A 17,453-nucleotide genomic window follows, 5' to 3' on the forward strand; every position below is an offset into this window, starting at 1 on the left:
ATCTCGCGGGGCCGCCCACGGTCTCCTGCCGTACATTCCGCGGTGCCCACTCCCACACGGTGCCCGCTCCCACACCTCGAGGCCTCTCCACTGCCCCGTGACTGAGCCCCAGCCGCGGGCGCAGGGCCGCCACCGCTCGGTGAGGCTGGGCCCTTGGTCCAGGGATCCGCGTTTTCATCCCCTTCGGGCAACTTTCCTCCAAGACCACCCTCCTTGTCCCGTGGGCACGCCGTTGGGGTGGGGGGGTCGTCCACCCACGTTTTGCGTGCACGTCCCCTCCATCCTGTCACCGCAGACACCCCCGTACCCCGAGGACCGGTCTTTGCCGTGTGGGTATTGTCCTGGGGGGTGCCTTCGCGCTCGTGAGGAAGAAAGGATTCCACGGGCCGGACCGTCCCTGCGCGGGCGGGCCCCTGGTGGGAGACCCCACGAGAGTTCCCAGGAGGAATCGTCTTGCGTCTGGGTTTTACCTTTTTATTGTCGTCCGAGCATCCCTGCTTCGCGGAGGTCCTCCACCGCCTTCTCTCCGCGCATCGCTGCTCCCTACCCGGTCGCCTGCCAGCCGCACTAAGCCCCACCCGCCCGGCGCGCCTCGCCACGCTGTGCCGTCACTCTCGGCGGGCGATAGGCCGGGGTGGGGGCGCCAGGCTTCGGTGACTCGATAAGAGGGAGGGATCGGACGCTGCCCAGAGGCCCCTTTCTATGGTGGTCCTCTGCCTACCATGGTGACCACGGGTGACGGAGGTGACGGAGAATCAGGGTGTGATTTTGGAGAAGGAGCTTGAGAAACGCCTACGACACAAATTACCCACTATCAACCCTGGGAGGTAGTGAGGAAAGCTTGCAAAACCCTGTAAGTGGAAGGAGTCCACTTTAAATCCTTTAAGGCGGCGGTTCTCAACCTGTGGGTCGCAACCCCTTTGGGGGTCGAACGACCATTTCACAGGGGTCGCCTAAGACCATTGGAAAACACATATATAATTACATATTGTTTTGTGATTAATCACTATGCTTTAATTATGTTCAATTTGTAACAATGAAATTGGGGGTCACCACAACATGAGGAACTGTACTAAAGGGTCGCGGCATTAGGAAGGTTGAGAACCATTGCTTTAAGGAGATATTCTATGGCTAGAGGTGAAATTCTCAGACCTGCGAAAGAGGGACCAGTGAAAGCATTTACCAAGAATGTTTTCATTAATCAAGAACTAAAGTCGGAGGTTCCAAGATAATCAGATGCAGTCATAGTTCAGACCATAAAGGATGCCCACTGGCTTAATCCCATGACCCACAGCCAGCGACTGTGAACCAAAATCTGAACCCCATTAGTGATGGGGATCAGGGATTGTAACTATTCCCCACGAAGGAGGAATTCCCATTAAGTCCGGGTCAGAAAACACACACACACACACAAAAAAAAACCCAAAACACTTGAAAACAATATGCTTCATAGATTTAAGAAATTGCTCCTAGATAATACCAGGTCAAAAAAAGAAAAGTCATAATAGAAATTTAAACGTTAAATAGAAATAAATTATAATGAAAACATCTGTACTATCTTCCAAAATATGAGATACAGTGAAAATGGCATTAAATATTGATATTAGAAAAAAGGCTAACATATTAACGAACAAAGTGTGCAATTTAAGTTAGAAAAAGAACAATGCAGACACACCATGAAGGATAAAATCTTATATCTCAATAGATGCAGAAAAAGCATTTGACAAAATTGTATATTTATGATTAAAATTCTCAACAAAATGGGTATATAGGGAATATACCTCAACATAAAAAAGGCCATATGACAAGCCCACAGGTAACATTGTACTCAACAGTGAAAAATGAATGCTTTCTCTGTAAGATCAGGAATAAGACACAGGTGCCCACTCTCACCACTTATATTCAACATAATATGAGAAATCCTGGAGAGAGTAACTAGACAAGAAATAAAAGGCAACCAAAACCGGATAGGAAGTAAAACTCTCACTATTGTAGATGACATATTATATATTAGAAAACCCAAAAGACTCCACCAAAAACAAAATTAATTGACTTCAGTGAAGTTGATGGTTATAAAATCAGTATACACAAATCTGTTATGTTTCTTCCCAGCAGAAAGACAAATTGGAAAAACAATCCCATAAAATACCTATAAATAAATTAAACAGAGATAAAAGACCTGCAAACTGTAAGACATTGATAAAAATTAAAAACACAAAGTAACAATATCTCATGCTCATGGATTGAAGAATTAATACTGTTAAAAAACCTGTATTACCCAAAGCAATCTACAGATTCAATGCAATGCTTATAAAAATTCTATTTTTTCACAAAAATAGAACAATCCTAAATTCTTTATGGAACTACATAAGACCCTCAAATAGCCAAAACAAGATTGAGATTGAGAGTGAAGAACAAAGTTAGAGGCATCATGCTTCCTGATTTCAACCTACATTACAAAGCTACAGTAATCCAAATGGTATGGTATTAGGATAAAACCAGAGAAATAGATCAATGGAACAGAATAGAAAGTCCAGAAATAAACCCATGCATACCCGGTTAATTAATTTATGACAAAGGAACCAAAAAAACAATGGGGCAAAGGCAGTTTTTAGTAAGTGGTACTGTAAAAAGTGGACAGCCACCTAAAAAAGAACTAAACTAGACCACTACCTTAAACCATATACAAAATTAACTCAAAGTGAATTAAATACTTGAATGTAAGATCTGAAACCATAAAACGAGAAGGAAAAAGCGGTAAGCTCCTTGACACTGATTTCGGCAATGATATTTTGGATTTGACATCAAAAGCAAAGGCAACAACACCAAATCTAAACAAATGGGATTACATCAAACTAAAAAGCTTTTGCACAGCAAAAATAACCATCAACAAAATGGAAAAACAACCTGTCAAATAGGAGAAAATACAGGGTGTCCCCCCAAAATGTATATACACTTTAACAGCTGGTAGCTCAATTAATGTTTCTTTTCAGATTTAACCCATTGGCATTATTATAATTATTCAAAATGTGTATACATTTTTGGGACACCCTATATTTGTAAGTCATCTGTTAGGGATTAATATCCAAAATATATAAAGAACTCATACAACTCAATAGCAAAAAAAAAAATCCATTTTAAAAATAAACAGAATCTGAAGACATTTTTCCAAAGAAGACATACAGGTGGCCTACAGCTACACTAACTGAATGATGCTCAACATCACTAATCAGGGAAAGGCAAATCAAAACCACAGCGAAATATCACCTCTTACCTGGTAGAATGGCTATTATCAAAAACACAAGAAATAACACGTTTTAACAAGAAAGTAGGGAAAAAGAAACTCTTGCACACTTGCTGGGATTGTAAATTGGTGCAGCCACTATGGAAAAGAGTACAAAGTTTAATCAAATAATTAATAACACAACTCATACCATACAACAATTCCACAGGATGATGCCCAACCAACAGAGCCACACCTGCCAAGGCTAACGAAAGCTTTTAAAGATAATATCCACAGTAACTTTCTTAAGGAAGATGTGTTAAGTGGGGATTTGGTTACTAAAGCTTTGTCTTTGTCTATAGTCCCTTAAGAGCTGTTTTAATATTACCAGCTGGTCCTAGCTGGTTTGGCTCAGTGGATAGAGCATCAGCCTGCGAACTGAAAGGTCCTGGGTTCGATCCCCAGTGGGGGACTTGCAGGAGGCAGCCAATCCATGATTCTTTCTCATCACGGATGTTTCTATCTCTCTCTCCCTCTTCCGTCCTCTCTAAAATCAATAAAAATGTATTAAAAAACACACACACAAATGTATTATTCCGCCTCCATGTAGTAAAAAATATACTTGTACAATGTTTATATATATAAGTATATATATCCAGTTAGAATGAAGACAGAAGATCCAGAGATATAAAAAGAATCCACCATTAAGAAAATGAAATTCAAGAAGAGTAAAAATGATTCCTTGTATTTAAGTTCAAACAACTGCTTTCAGTTAAGCACAAATGGGGAAGGACTGGTTTAATAAGGCCTCTAATGATAAAAGCCCTGAGAGCTATTGTCAATTGCCCATAAACATGTTTCTCTCGTTTTAAAAACTGCAAAGGGTATCTTAAATTGCATTTTCAAAATATGCTGTCTGTAAACACCCATTTTGTAATAGCCAGATAATATGTTCTAAAAGGGAACACTGGTAAGTTCAAAGAGGCCCACAGAAGTGATAAGAACCACGGCAAAGAAAAAACCAAGGGTATTTAACCTGTAGAAGCAGAAATTCACAGGGAAACCAAAGTAAGAGTTTTTTCCAAATGTTTAAAACGGGGGCCACATATTTAAATTCCTGTAAGACCAGATAAATTAATGATATGGACTTGGCATAGTGCATTGTGTATATCATATGCCATAACTCAGCGTCAACTGTTTGCCATTCAAAATGACAGCCCAGCATCAACAAAATTTCACATTTTAAAAAGATTATACAATTCCTAAAAGAAATCTCAATTTTAAAATGTTGACTTAAGTTTCAGTTTTAAAATTAAACCTAAGGGTTCTGGAACCAATTCCAATGTGGGGATGTAGTTCCCCCACACCAGCGACACGCAATTCTCCGACACCAGCTAGGTGTCCTAACTTTCAACTCAATTCTGGCACTGTCTACCAAAGATAGCAAATTCCACAGTTAGGCGCTCAGTCCTCCAAGACTGCTCTGTGATTCAGATGCCAATCACGACTCACCGACTACAGGCTGGAGGTTCCCACGGCGCCCTCCTTAAACTTCAGGTGCCAATTGCAAGTTCCGGTTATTACCTGTACTTCTGAGCGACTAACTATAAACCAGAGATTTCCACGACCCCTTCCTAGGGTTGGAGTAATTTGCTAGCGTGGCTCGGGAAACCAGTTTACTCACTAGGTCACTAGTTTGTTACAGAGGATATTGAACGATACGAACCAACTGGGGGATGAAGACACAGGCAGTGTCCTGATTAGAAGAACATCTATCCTCCCGGAGTCTGGGGATGGGTTCTGTAGACAAACCCCCTCCTTTTGAGGGTTTTATGGTCTCTTCATTACACAGGCCTCTCTAATTAACTCATTGGCTATTGGTGATTGGTTCAATCTCCAGCCAATTTTTCCTACCCGGAAAACAGGGGGTGGGACTAAGAGTTCAAACCCTCTACTCTGGATTGGTTCCCCTGACAACCCATCTTCAGGTGCTTCCCCAAAATCATCGTATTAACATAAACCCAGCTGTGGCAGAAAGGGGCTTGATTTGAATAACAAGACACCCATTTCACCTTTATGGCTCTGAAGCAGTTTTTCAGGAATTGAGATCAAGAGACCAATATTATAACAAAAAATGCTCCCATTGCTCTTAGCATTCAGGAAATTGGGTATTGTGAGTCAGGAACTGTAGATAAGACCAAACATAGGAAAAATATATTTGGGGTTATCTGAATGACCAAATTATATTTATTGTAAATCACAATATTGCAAACCTTTTCTTAATCATCACTACATACAATATTTGAAAAATAGTCATTGTTCTTCATTGAGTATAGAGACTCATCTGCTTTAGAAGATCATTTATAAGTGGAATATTTTTACCTTAAAAAATGAGTACAGACAGGCCTAGCCAGTTGCTCAATGGTTAGAGTGTTGGCCCTTGGATTGAAAGGTCTCAGGTTTGATTCCTGGTCAAGGGCACATATATCAGTTGCAGGCTCGATCCCTGGTCTGGTCGGAGCATGTGTGAGAGGCAACCAATCCATGTGTCTCTTTCACATAGATGTTTCTCCCCCTCCCTCCCACTCTCTCTAAAAATCAATGGAAAAAATATCCTCGGGTGAGGATTAACAAAAAAACACAAATGAGTAAAAAATTTTAATGTCTTTGTAAAATATACATTATGAATATGAAACAAGCAAACAAAAAAAGGTAGGTAGGTAGGGGCGGGACCACGGGAAGGGAAAGTAAAACCCAAAAACTCAACTAGGCGGAGTTACTAAGACACCCCAACTAGGTGGGGAAGGAAGGGTGCACGGGAGAGGAATGAACTTTAAAATGTATGGATATTGCTTAGACTGGCAGCTTGCAGATAACCACTTAGAAACTAACAAGCGTACACATAAAAAAGTGCAAGTGGCTTCCTCTCTCCCCTCCCCAGTCACAGAGCACAATGGATACCTGGGATTCCTGTTGTGAGGGAGCACATCCCTGTGCCCACATGGCTTATTCCCTTGTGGGACTCTATACATGGACTATTAGACTTTAATTAGCTTGGATGCACTCACTGAATTTTGCTCCCGCTAACTGTTTTTGTCTGCAACTTCTTTCTTCGATTTCGGCGAGACAACGAACTCGGACTCAGATATCCACATTTTGGTTTCAAATACACAAAAATATACACAGCAAAATAAAGCATTATAAAGTAAATACCATTATACAGCAAACACGACTTTCTCCCATAAGTCCTCACACGCCTCTTCCTCCCTGCTTGAGACAACCACTCACCTGACTTCTATTTGTCTGAAATGTCTCACAGCCTGAAATGAAGATTGTCAAGGCTGCATGTAATGTTCTACATTAAGTATTTTCTTTCAGCATTTAAAGAGAGATCATGGTGTCTTCTGGCTTGCCACTGTCTCTATTGTGAAGTTAGCCTTGTTGCTTTGGAGTGATTTTCTTCCTATTTACCCTGTGTGGCATTCATTGAGCTTCTTGAAACTCTGGCCTGGTGTCTTTTATTAGTCTTGGAAATCTTTTATATTAGATTTTCAAATATTACTCTGTCCAATTCTTTTTGTTCTCCTGCTCTGGGTTTCAAGTACACAAGTTAAATATTAACATTATATCCCCTATGTCTCTTATGCTGTTTATTTTATTTTTATTTTTGTATTTTCCAACCTTTTACCTCTCTGTACTTAATTCTAGGCGGTTTCTTCACAACATTTCAGCTGTGTCTTGTCTGCTATAAAATCCATCCACTAAGTCCTTAAATTTTTGGTAAGTTTTAGAATTAATGCTTGATTTTCTTTTATGGTTTTTAATTTTTTGATGAATTTCTTGATCTTAAACATGTTAGGTTTCCTAGAAGCAGAGCCTGGGTTTGGAATTCTTGTGAAACTGCTATTATTAGGGGCAGAAATGGAATATTGGGGACCAGCTACAATTATAAGAAATATGAAACAATCTTCTCCAGCTCTTGCATGACTTGGTTAATTTCTCTTTAAAAAAAGGAACAAAAAATAGGGGGGAAAAAAGAAATGTTAATCATGCTCTGTTAATTGTGATAGTTCTGTTCTGATTAGAGAAAGCACATTCTAACCTGAGTTGTATGCCCTGGGACATGGGAGCTAACATCCCAATGCAATGGAAAGATTTACAACCTGGTGGCTGAAACAATCTAGTCCCAGGGGCACCCGCTCTTTATAACCCCAAACCCCTATTGCCTGTAATCTGGTCCCGGGGTGCCCAGAGGCACCTGCTCTGTGCAAGGCCCCTCTCCCCCCAGCCTCATGATTTATAACCTGTAATGATAATATACCGTGCCTACTTTCCCATGCCTGTAATTCCTACTTTCCCACGTAATCTTTGTCCTTCTACTGAATATAAGCAGCTGGCTTATGGGGAGAGGCAGAGAAGATTTTTGTAGATCTATCAAAAACTGTGCTCTCCCATACTGCCAGCATTATTGGAATAAACGCTCATATATGATTTAACCCTATCTCTGCTTAATTGGCTCAAGTAGTGACAGGCAGCCCGGACCCCTTGGTTGTCCGGTTACCCTATTATTGAAGAAAGCTTAGATGAAACAATTATGGGCAGGAGGGAGAAACAGAATAGTGGAGACTAGCTATAGTTATAAGAAATAATAATCACACTCCGTTAACTGTGATGGTTCAGTTCTGATTAAAGAAAGCATATTCTAACCTGGCTGGGAGTTGTACACCCCCGGGGATCTGGGAGTCAAGCTTGAATGCAGTCCATTCCCATCTGAGAACTGCCTATTATCATGGAAAGATTAACCATCTAGTTGTGAAAGGAAACAATGGTGTCTGGGATGTGCCTGCCCTTTGCAAACCCCTGGCTTATGGTGGGAGAGGGAGATTTTCATGGATGACCTGCTGCTCTCCCATGTTGCTGGCATTATTGGAATAAATGCTCCTATATGATCCAACCCCATCTCTGCTCAATTGGCTCAAGCAGTGACAGGCACCACAGACCCACTGGTTGTCTGGTTTCAAATTTTGTAAGAGAAGGAGGAAGTGGCATGGGAGAAGCTCAAGGTGTTTATGTGGCTCAAGTCCTTACCCTGGTCCCTTAGGATGAAGCCCTGGAGCACACAATTGTCCTCCCTGAGGCAAGGATTGTGGGTGTGACTTAGATACTACTGGATTAGTCAGTTACTGCCTTTGAGGGAGGAGAATGGGGCGGGGGGCTTTCTCCAACTGGCTTATTTTGCTTAGCATAATGCTCTCCAGTTCCATCCCTTTCACAGGGGTCGCCTAAGACCATCGGAAAACACATATATAATTACATATTGTTTTTGTGATTAATCATTATGCTTTAATTATGTTCAATTTGTAACAATGAAATTGGGGATCACCACAACATGGGAAACTGTATTAAAGGGTTGTGGCATTAGGAAGGTTGAGAACCACTGTCCTAGGGATTCCAGGAGAGATGACCCCATCAAATGAGGACAGTTCTCCTGGCAATGGTAGGAGCAGTTAACACTTGGGGATGGGGATGGGGTTGGGGTAGAGTTGGAATGAGCAAATCCACCTAGTAAACAGAATCATGGTAGAGCACTACCAGTATATTAAGCATGTTCATGGTAAAGTGTGCAGCTGATTTTATATCTGGATCTGCCGAAGGTCTTTTTCTGTTGTCTATTATTTCTTTTGGTTTCAATTGATACCTTGTCTCCTTGTATGCTAGTTATTATTGAGTGCCAACATTGTATATAAAAAAATTCAAAACATATTTGAGGCCTAGGATTTTCATTTTTCTCCAGAGAAGATCTGATTGCCTCTGGCAAGCTGCTGGGAATCTTGAATCATCTTAATCCAGTCAGGGACTGAGGTGATTCAGAGCTTAGCTTCAATGTCACTGAAGTCCATTTTTTCCACTCATACTCTGAAGTATACCTTTTTTTTTTTTTTTTTAACATTTCAGAGAGGAAGGGAGAGAGGAGATAGAAATATCAATGAGAGGGAATCATTGATCGGCTGCCTTCTGCACGCCCCCTATTAGGGATTGAACCCACAACCAGGGCGTGTGCCCTTGACCGGAATCAAACCTGGGACCTTTGGGTTCACAGGTCAACACTCTATCCACTGAGCAAAACCAGCTAGGGCTGAAGTACAGCTTTGTAGAGTGCCTTGGTAGTCCATATTCTCCAATTTTTTAGCCCCTAGCTCTGTGAATCTATCAAAAACTGTGCTTTACTCCATCAGCCTCTCAGTTGTTTCTTTCAGATTTGTTCACAATTCTGGAATAAAAGTGTGGCATTCCAGCTTTCCTCCATTTAGATCTTGGCCCTGTAATGCTTTATTTTTTTAAAATATATTTTATTGATTTTTTTTTTTTTTACAGAGAGGAAGGAAGAGGGATAGAGTTAGAAACATGGATGAGAGAGAAACATCAATCAGCTGCCTCCTGCACACTCCCTACTGGGAATGTGCCCGCAGCCAAGGTACATCCCCTGACCGGAATCGAACCCGGGACCCTTGAGTCCACAGGCTGACGCTCCACTGAGCCACACTGGCTAGGGTGGCCCTGTAATTCTTCATTATCTGGTGTTATGAGCTTAGCGACCCCCTCCACCCCCTACATATGTTACAGTCCTAACCCTTAGTATCTCAGAATGTGGCTGCTTTGGAAGACAGGACCTTTAAAAAGTTAATTAAGTTAAAATAAGTCCATTGTGAGGGTTCTAATCAAATATGACTGGTGTCTTTATAAGAGGCAATTTGGTATGCATGCTATATATTTTTTTGCATCTCTGTGCATAAATGAGTTTGACATATATTTTTCTTTCTGTATATAGATAATGCATTTGGCATCGAAATTATACTAGCATCAAAAGCAGTTGGGCAGATGTCATTTCGTATCTCTAAAAGTGTATAGGATTGTCATTAAAACTAGAATGTTCTTTGTTGACATTTTCCTAAAGCAGTGGTTCTCAACCTTCCTAATGCTGTGACCCTTTAATACAGTTCCTCATGTTGTGGTGACCAACCATAAAATTATTTTCTTTGCTACTTCATAACTGTAATTTTGCTAGTTATGAATCGTAATGTAAATATCTGATATGCAGGATGTATTTAGGTGACCCCTTGAAAGGGTCGTTCGACCCCCAAAGGGGTCGCTACCCACAGGTTGAGAATCGCTGTCTTAAAGTATGATTTAAATTTATTTGTTATAGGACTATTTAGATATTTTTTTATTACTGCAGGTGTCAGTTTTGGAAAGTTGGAGAAGCTTAAGATAGTATTTTATACAAGCTGCACATTAAAATCATTTGGGACCTTTAAATGATTCCAATTTAATCTGGGTATTAATTAGTGCTTTGTAAAAAAATTATTTTAATTTTTAAAAATATATCTTTAAATCATTGTGGCTTTAATTTTATTCATTTATGTATTGTACTAGAAGCCCATTGCATGAAGATTCGCGCAATAGGCCTTCCTTCCCCTGGCTGCTGGCATCAGTTTTCTTCTCAGCTGTGGCCACAGCGAGGCTTGTCTTCGCTGCAGTTGCAGCAGAGAAGCCAAGCCTCTTCAGTCTTCAGTCTTCACTCCAGCTGGAGCCTTCAGTCTTTGCTCTGTTGGGTTAATTTGCATAGTCACTCTGATTGGCTGGTGGGCGTAGCAGAGTGACACCAATTTGCATGTTTCTCTTTTATTAGTGTAGATATTTAATACATATTTTTATTATATATTACATATAAATGAATATAATTACTGGTATATAATCAAAATTTTAATTAATGGAAGTCAAACACACTAAGATGTCACTTCTACCCTTTTCTCTCAGTCTCTTAGAAATCACCATTTTCATTAGGTTCACATTAATCTGGCCAGTGCTTTTTATTCAAATACAAGTGCATAATGCATATTTATACACACATACATTCTTATTCCCCATGTCATACAAAAAGGGAACATATTTTAACAGAAGTCACTGTGCACTTACTCTGAGGCTGCAACTATTCATGGGCCAAGTTATGAGAGCATGAACCCTTAATGTACAACTTTAAAAGAATTAAGATTTTAAAACAGAAACCTATACCTGGAATACACATACCCGTTTGATCAAGACAGTCACAGTTTACACTTGTGTTCCTGGCATAATTATTGTAGGAAGTCCCTCATATAACAGTAATTGTGGAAATGCTTAAAGACCTCTAAAAGTCAAAAGAATTCATTCTTTAAGCCCTGTGACTGGTTTTGGAAAAAATTGTCTGTGCCTACCAAGAATTAATCGCTACATTTTATTTATATTTTAAATACATTATTGTAAGAACTGCTGCTTTGGGGATGGATACTCAGTATGAAGACATAGCAGGGAGCAAGATTTGAGAGCACTGGAAGGTTCTACATTAAATACATAGATATTTCTTCTATCATCTGCCACCATATCTAAAATGTCTCTGTAGTCCAAACTCATTTGAGTTCTAATTTCTCCTTTAGTTCTCTATTAAACTGGACTAGTACCACACAAACTATTAATGACATACCTGACCAGAAGGGAGCTGGCATTGGCATTTGGAAGTAAAGCCCCCAGGACAGGAGCAAGATGGAAGGAGGGGTTCCTGGTGCTCAAGAGGCTGGAAAGTCAAGCTCTGCTTAAGGCGACCATGGCAAATCTTAGTATCTTAAGCAACACCTGGCGTTTGCATCTTTGTTTTCCTCAAGAGATAATTCTACCATAGAAGTCATAAAAGCTTGACAAAAATCAAATCTGCCCTAGCTGGTTTGGCTCAGTGGATAGAGCATCAGCCTGTGGACTGAAGGGTCCCAGGTTCGATTTCGGCCAAGGGCTCATTCCTGGGTTGCAGGCTTGATCCCCAGTAGGGGGCATGCAGGAGGCAGCCAATCAATGATTCTCTCTCATCATTGATATTTCTATCTCTCTCCCTCTCCCTTCCTCTATAAAATCAATAAAATATATTTTTAAAAAAATCAAATCTGTGTGGCCTGGCCAGTGTGGCTCAGTGGGTGAGCACTGACCTATGAACCAGGAGGTCATGGTTCGATTCCCTATCAGGGCACATGCCCAAGGTGTGGCCTTGATCTCCAGTAGAGGGCACCCATCGATGTTTCTCTCTCATCATTGGTATTTCTCTCTCTCTCCCTCTCCCTCTCCCTCTTCCTCTCCCTTTCCCCTCTTCTCTGAAATCAATAAAAACATGTTTTTTAAAAAAGTAATCCAGAATCTCATAATCTGCATTTAAAAAAATAAAATGAAATAAAGACACATTTGTGTTAACTTTCTGATGCTGTGGCTTTTGTCCAAACACATACAATGATTAAACTAGGTTCAGGGGTGAGGTGAACATGTGGCCTCATTCCACACGGCGTCGTGCCCTTTCAGCGTCTTTCCACACAGATGAGGAAGGGCTGGGGCTGCAAGGTCATGCCTAACCTGGGCTTCAGATCTGGAGCCAGTTCATGGGGAAAATGCAAGTGAAACCGCTGAAGCAATGCTGTAAAAAACAGGAACATTTCCATCCGAGCCAGCTGTTCTCCAAGACAGTGTCGTCTTCCTAAACAGAAAAAAAAAACAGACATTGTCACTTTTTAAAATCCAAAATGTATATCTAATACATTACAAAATGTATGTCTAAATTCCGGAAATCTGGAATTTAAAAAAAGTTACAAAAGGTTATTCTTACTAAAGAATTTCCTTAAACTCCAAAGAATAAAAGTTGGCTTTTCATCTCCCAGAATCCATTTCTTTACCTTCCTGGACTTTGTAAACTTATTAGTCCCTCCCCCACATCCCTTGACCATTGCAACAGAGCCTGAGGTATGCCGTGAAAGATCTAATTTGAAGTGTGACATTTTGTTCTATAGATTCAAGAGAAGGTCATTTCATTTCAGATGACTCAAAGTGTACCCTTCCCCAATTAAAGGAAGAGTTTCCAGTCCATCTCCCAAGGGTCTTGTGATCTGTGCACTTTTCACTGCAGAAGCAGTATTTTTAGAAAAGAGATATAATAAACTAGGAGCCAAGAGAGCTCGATTCTTGTTTCACTTCAAATTATGAGTCATTCCCCTCCCTGGATCTGTTCCTCAAGCTACTTGTTACTGACCTTCTAGCTCTTGGAGTTTTGATTACAAGCCAAAAATCCACAGACAAAAATGTTTCAGAAGCCAGAGCTCTCATCAGTTTCTCTCTAGATACTCAATTAATGCTTGTTTATTTTTGAGTAGATATGGGTGTTAATGACCTCTAATTAAACTATTCTCTCCTGTAAGAATCAATGCTATGTTTTCAGAGTTGAAATATGTAATTCTACAACAGAGAGCTTCAGATTAAGATGTTATACTAATGCAATAGCCGGGGTGCTCAGTGGTTAGAACGTCAACCCTCACACTGAAGGGTCATGGGTTCGATTTCCGTTCAAGGTTCGAAATTTGTGTGTATCTGGATTGCAGGTTCCGTCCCTGCCCCAGTCAGGGCGTGTGTGGGAGGCAACCAATTGATGTGTTTTTCTCACAGCGATATCAATGTCTCTCTCCTCTCCCTCCCTTCCACTCTCTAAAAAATCAACGGAGGAAAAAATACCTCTGGTGAGGATTAACAACAGCAAAAATGTTATATTAATGAACCACCATTATACTTTGTCCTGAAGTTATGCCACTGTGAAAGTTCACTTACCTAGGGAAAACGGAACCAAAGCTTCCTTCTTGGAAAAATATCCACTGCTGTCCAGAAATCGCTCCGGATAGAATATTTCTGGGTCTCTCCAGTACTTTTCATCAAAGTGTACAGAATAAAGATTTGTGATTACTGTTGTGCCTTTAGGAATAGAATAACCACGTACAATTGCATCTTCAGAGGTTGCATGGAAAATCCCTAATGGCACTATATTACAGAATCGTAAAACTTCATGCAAAACTGCCTCAGTGTAAGGCATTTTGCATTTGTGATCCCAAGAAGGCTTCCCATTGGGTCCCATAATTAAATCAATCTCTTTCTGAACTTGTCCTGTTAGAGAAGAAAGTGTTCAAGTTATTATGCAACACTGAAAAAGTGTATCTAAAGTAATTTCCCTTTGTGGTAAACAAGGAATAACCTGTAGTAATAAGTAGGGCATGTGTCCACCCAGATGCAAATTTTTCATTATCTGGGAGTTTATTTAAATATATACCATATATCTTCTACTACCAGTAATCAATGCTCTGGGTAACTTTGTTGTGAATAACACAGTAAAATAAAAATCAAACAAACCTAGAATTGGAATAACATCTCAGTCTCAGCAAGGAAAATAATAAAGCATAAAACTTGAATCAAAACAACCAGGGTTCAGGTCCCAGTTCTGCCACTTCCAGTGATTGAGCCTGGGCACGTCAGCCACTCAGCCTTCCTCATTTATAAAATAGGCATAATATGACCTGTCTCTAAGGTGTTCACATGAATTGAGATAATAGATTTGAAAACTTTCCTGGCTGGTGTGACTCAGTGATTGACCGTGTACCTATAAACCGGGTTGCAGTTCGATTCCCAGTCAGGGCACATGCCTGGGTTGTGGGTTTAATATCAAGTGGGGGTCATGCAGGAGGCAGTGGATCCATGATTATCTCTCATCATTGATGTTTGTATCTTTCTCCCTCTCCCTTCCTCTCTGAAATCAATAAATATCTATTTTTTTTAAAAAAGGAAACTTTTTATAAGTATTAAATATTTTTCTTCTTGGCTAACACTGCAGGAGTTCCTAAATAAACTGCTTTGAACATGGTCAAAGACTCTAAAACATCTGTGAATCCTAAATGTAAGTTCAGACCTTGAGATGGAGAGAACCCTCACCTTGAATGTGAGGATAAAGTGCCATGAAAAGAATTGCCCATCGGAGCACATTGGTTGTAGTTTCAGTCCCAGCAATGATGAGTTCACCCACAGAGAAAATTAGGTTTTCTTTGGAGAAAGTAGATAATGGGTCATTTTTACCATGATCCATCTCATCTAAATAAGCATCAACAAAATGCTGAGGTAACTGAGGCTTTCTGTTGAGAGAAGCTTTTTCAATAAGCCTGGAGAGAAAATCATAGACCACAGCGGCATTTCTGAACAGCTGTTGATGTTTCCCAAAAGGTAAGAGGCCAATCCATGGGAAGGCATTATACAGGAAGACGGAGGCACTGGCAGCTAGCTCCACATTCTCACTAAATAGCTCAATCATGTGTTGGAAATCAGTGTCTTCGTAAGTGAATCGTTCTCCAAAAATAATCAGGTTGGTTATGTTTGAAACAGCATTTGTTATTAACTGTTTGAAGTCAAAAGGTCTGCCTTTGTACGTTTCAACAGCATCAATGAAAAATTTGGTTTCCTCTAAAATTTTAGATTCAAAAGACTTTTGGCCATATCCAAAATAGCGAAAGCTGTTCACAGCTAACCTTCTGTGATCAACCCATCCTCGGCCATACTTGGAATTGAGTAAACCTGAAACAAAAAAGGAAGGTAAAAAATGTTACCGTTCTTACATCCCTGTCCCTAACAGCTAAAAAGGCTATGGAGAAAAGAAAAGGAAAAAAAAGATCGTTAGTCATTCTTCTCCAAATTATCTTTCTATAAAACTAAAACTAGACCCAGCAGATAAGAGCTGTTTCCTGCTACTCCTTAGCCACAGAATATTATAAACATGAAAAGCATGTCTACTTACCATCTGGGATAGGCAGAAAAGACCTATAATTCTCCTGTAACAAGAAACTGAACATTCTTGTGTAATTCAACCTGGGTGAAGTAGGCCCAGGTGGCTTTATTACCCATCTTTTACTATAAGTCTAATTTACAAAAGACAAATAACTGTACATTTTGTAGGCAAAATTCTATTTTGGATTAAACAAACATCTGGAAATCATATTTCTAGAATTAGAAATTTTCTGCTTTATTAAGACTAGATTTTAGAATATACATTTCCTTCTGTTAAAGGTATATATTACCTAAGATAACTCTGGCAAAGGCAAGGTAGCCTGAATGAGGTGTCCATGTTGTGAAAATACTCAAGCCAAAGAGAGTACCATGGCGGAATGTTTGTGTCCCACAAAATTCATATGTTGAAGCCTAACCCCCAATGTAACAATATTAGGAGGTGGGGCCTTTGGGAGGTAATTAGGTCATGAGGATAGAACCCTCCTGAATGGGATGGATGCCCTTATAAGAAGGGATATGGGAAAAGGTGACTACTCTTGGCCATGTGAAGAGACAGAAAGAAGGTAGCTGTCTACCAGGCAGGAAGCAGGCCTTTTCCAGACACCAGGAAATCTGCCAGCACCTTGATTTCGACTTTCCTGCCTCCAGCTCTATGAGAATAAATGTTGTGTTGTGTTTTGTTTTTTTAAAGAACGCTTCAGGACCTGCACCATCCATACTGGGGATCGAGTCCACAACCCAGGCATGTGCCCTTGACTGGAATCAAACCTGGGACCCTTCAGTCCGCAGTCCTATGCTCTATCCACTGAGCCAAACCAGCTAGGGCCAAATGTTGTGTTATTTTAAACCTCACCCAAGGATATGTTTTTACTGATTTGAGGGGGAAGGGGGGAAGAGAGAGAGAGAGAGAGAGAGAGAGAGATGGAGATGAGATAGAGAGCAACATCAATCGGTTGCCTCCTGTAAGCACCCCAATCAGGGATGGAACTGCAGCCTAGGTATGTGCCCTGACTGGGAATTGAACCTGCCACTTTTTGATAATGGACAATGGTCCACCACCAGAGCCACCTGCCAGGGCTAAATGTTGGTTAAGCCATTCAGTCTATGATATTTTTGTAATAGCAGCTCAAACTAAGACAGAGGGCAAACATGAAACTCAAACTTCTAATGTTGATATCTGATGCCTCAAAATTTCTGAGTCTCCATATTATACTCTGCTGTTCTGATGTGGGTGCTATGGACTATTTTCTCTTTAACTATCAAGAAGAAAACAATGCCATAGCTGGTTTGGCTCAGTGGACAGAGCATCATAGAACCCTCCTGAATGGGATGGATGCCCTTATAAGAAGGGATATGGGAAAAGGTGACTACTCTTGGCCATGTGAAGAGACAGAAAGAAGGTAGCTGTCTACCAGGCAGGAAGCAGGCCTTTTCCAGACACCAGGAAATCTGCCAGCACCTTGATTTCGACTTTCCTGCCTCCAGCTCTATGAGAATAAATGTTGTGTTGTGTTTTGTTTTTTTAAAGAACGCTTCAGGACCCCTCCCTTCCTCCCTCCCTCCCTCCCTC

General features: G+C 40.6%; 1 protein-coding gene across 1 annotated transcript in view; it reads right to left on the reverse strand.

Annotated features, from left to right (window-relative positions):
- Positions 1-12,496: 12,496 nt before the first annotated feature.
- LOC102762858 (vitamin D 25-hydroxylase) overlaps positions 12,497-17,453 on the reverse strand; it is a 16,126-nt gene continuing 11,169 nt past the window's right edge. Inside the window, exons 3-5 of the mRNA XM_006773193.2 lie at positions 15,041-15,673; positions 13,892-14,221; positions 12,497-12,773 (exon numbers count right to left, since the gene is read on the reverse strand). Of these exons, the coding sequence (XP_006773256.1) occupies positions 12,598-12,773; positions 13,892-14,221; positions 15,041-15,673 (1,139 nt within the window). The 3' untranslated portion in view covers positions 12,497-12,597. The remainder of the gene's footprint in view (positions 12,774-13,891; positions 14,222-15,040; positions 15,674-17,453) is intronic.

This window comes from Myotis davidii, unplaced genomic scaffold (genome assembly GCF_000327345.1).
Source record: "Myotis davidii unplaced genomic scaffold, ASM32734v1 scaffold946, whole genome shotgun sequence".
Lineage (NCBI taxonomy): Eukaryota > Metazoa > Chordata > Mammalia > Chiroptera > Vespertilionidae > Myotis > Myotis davidii.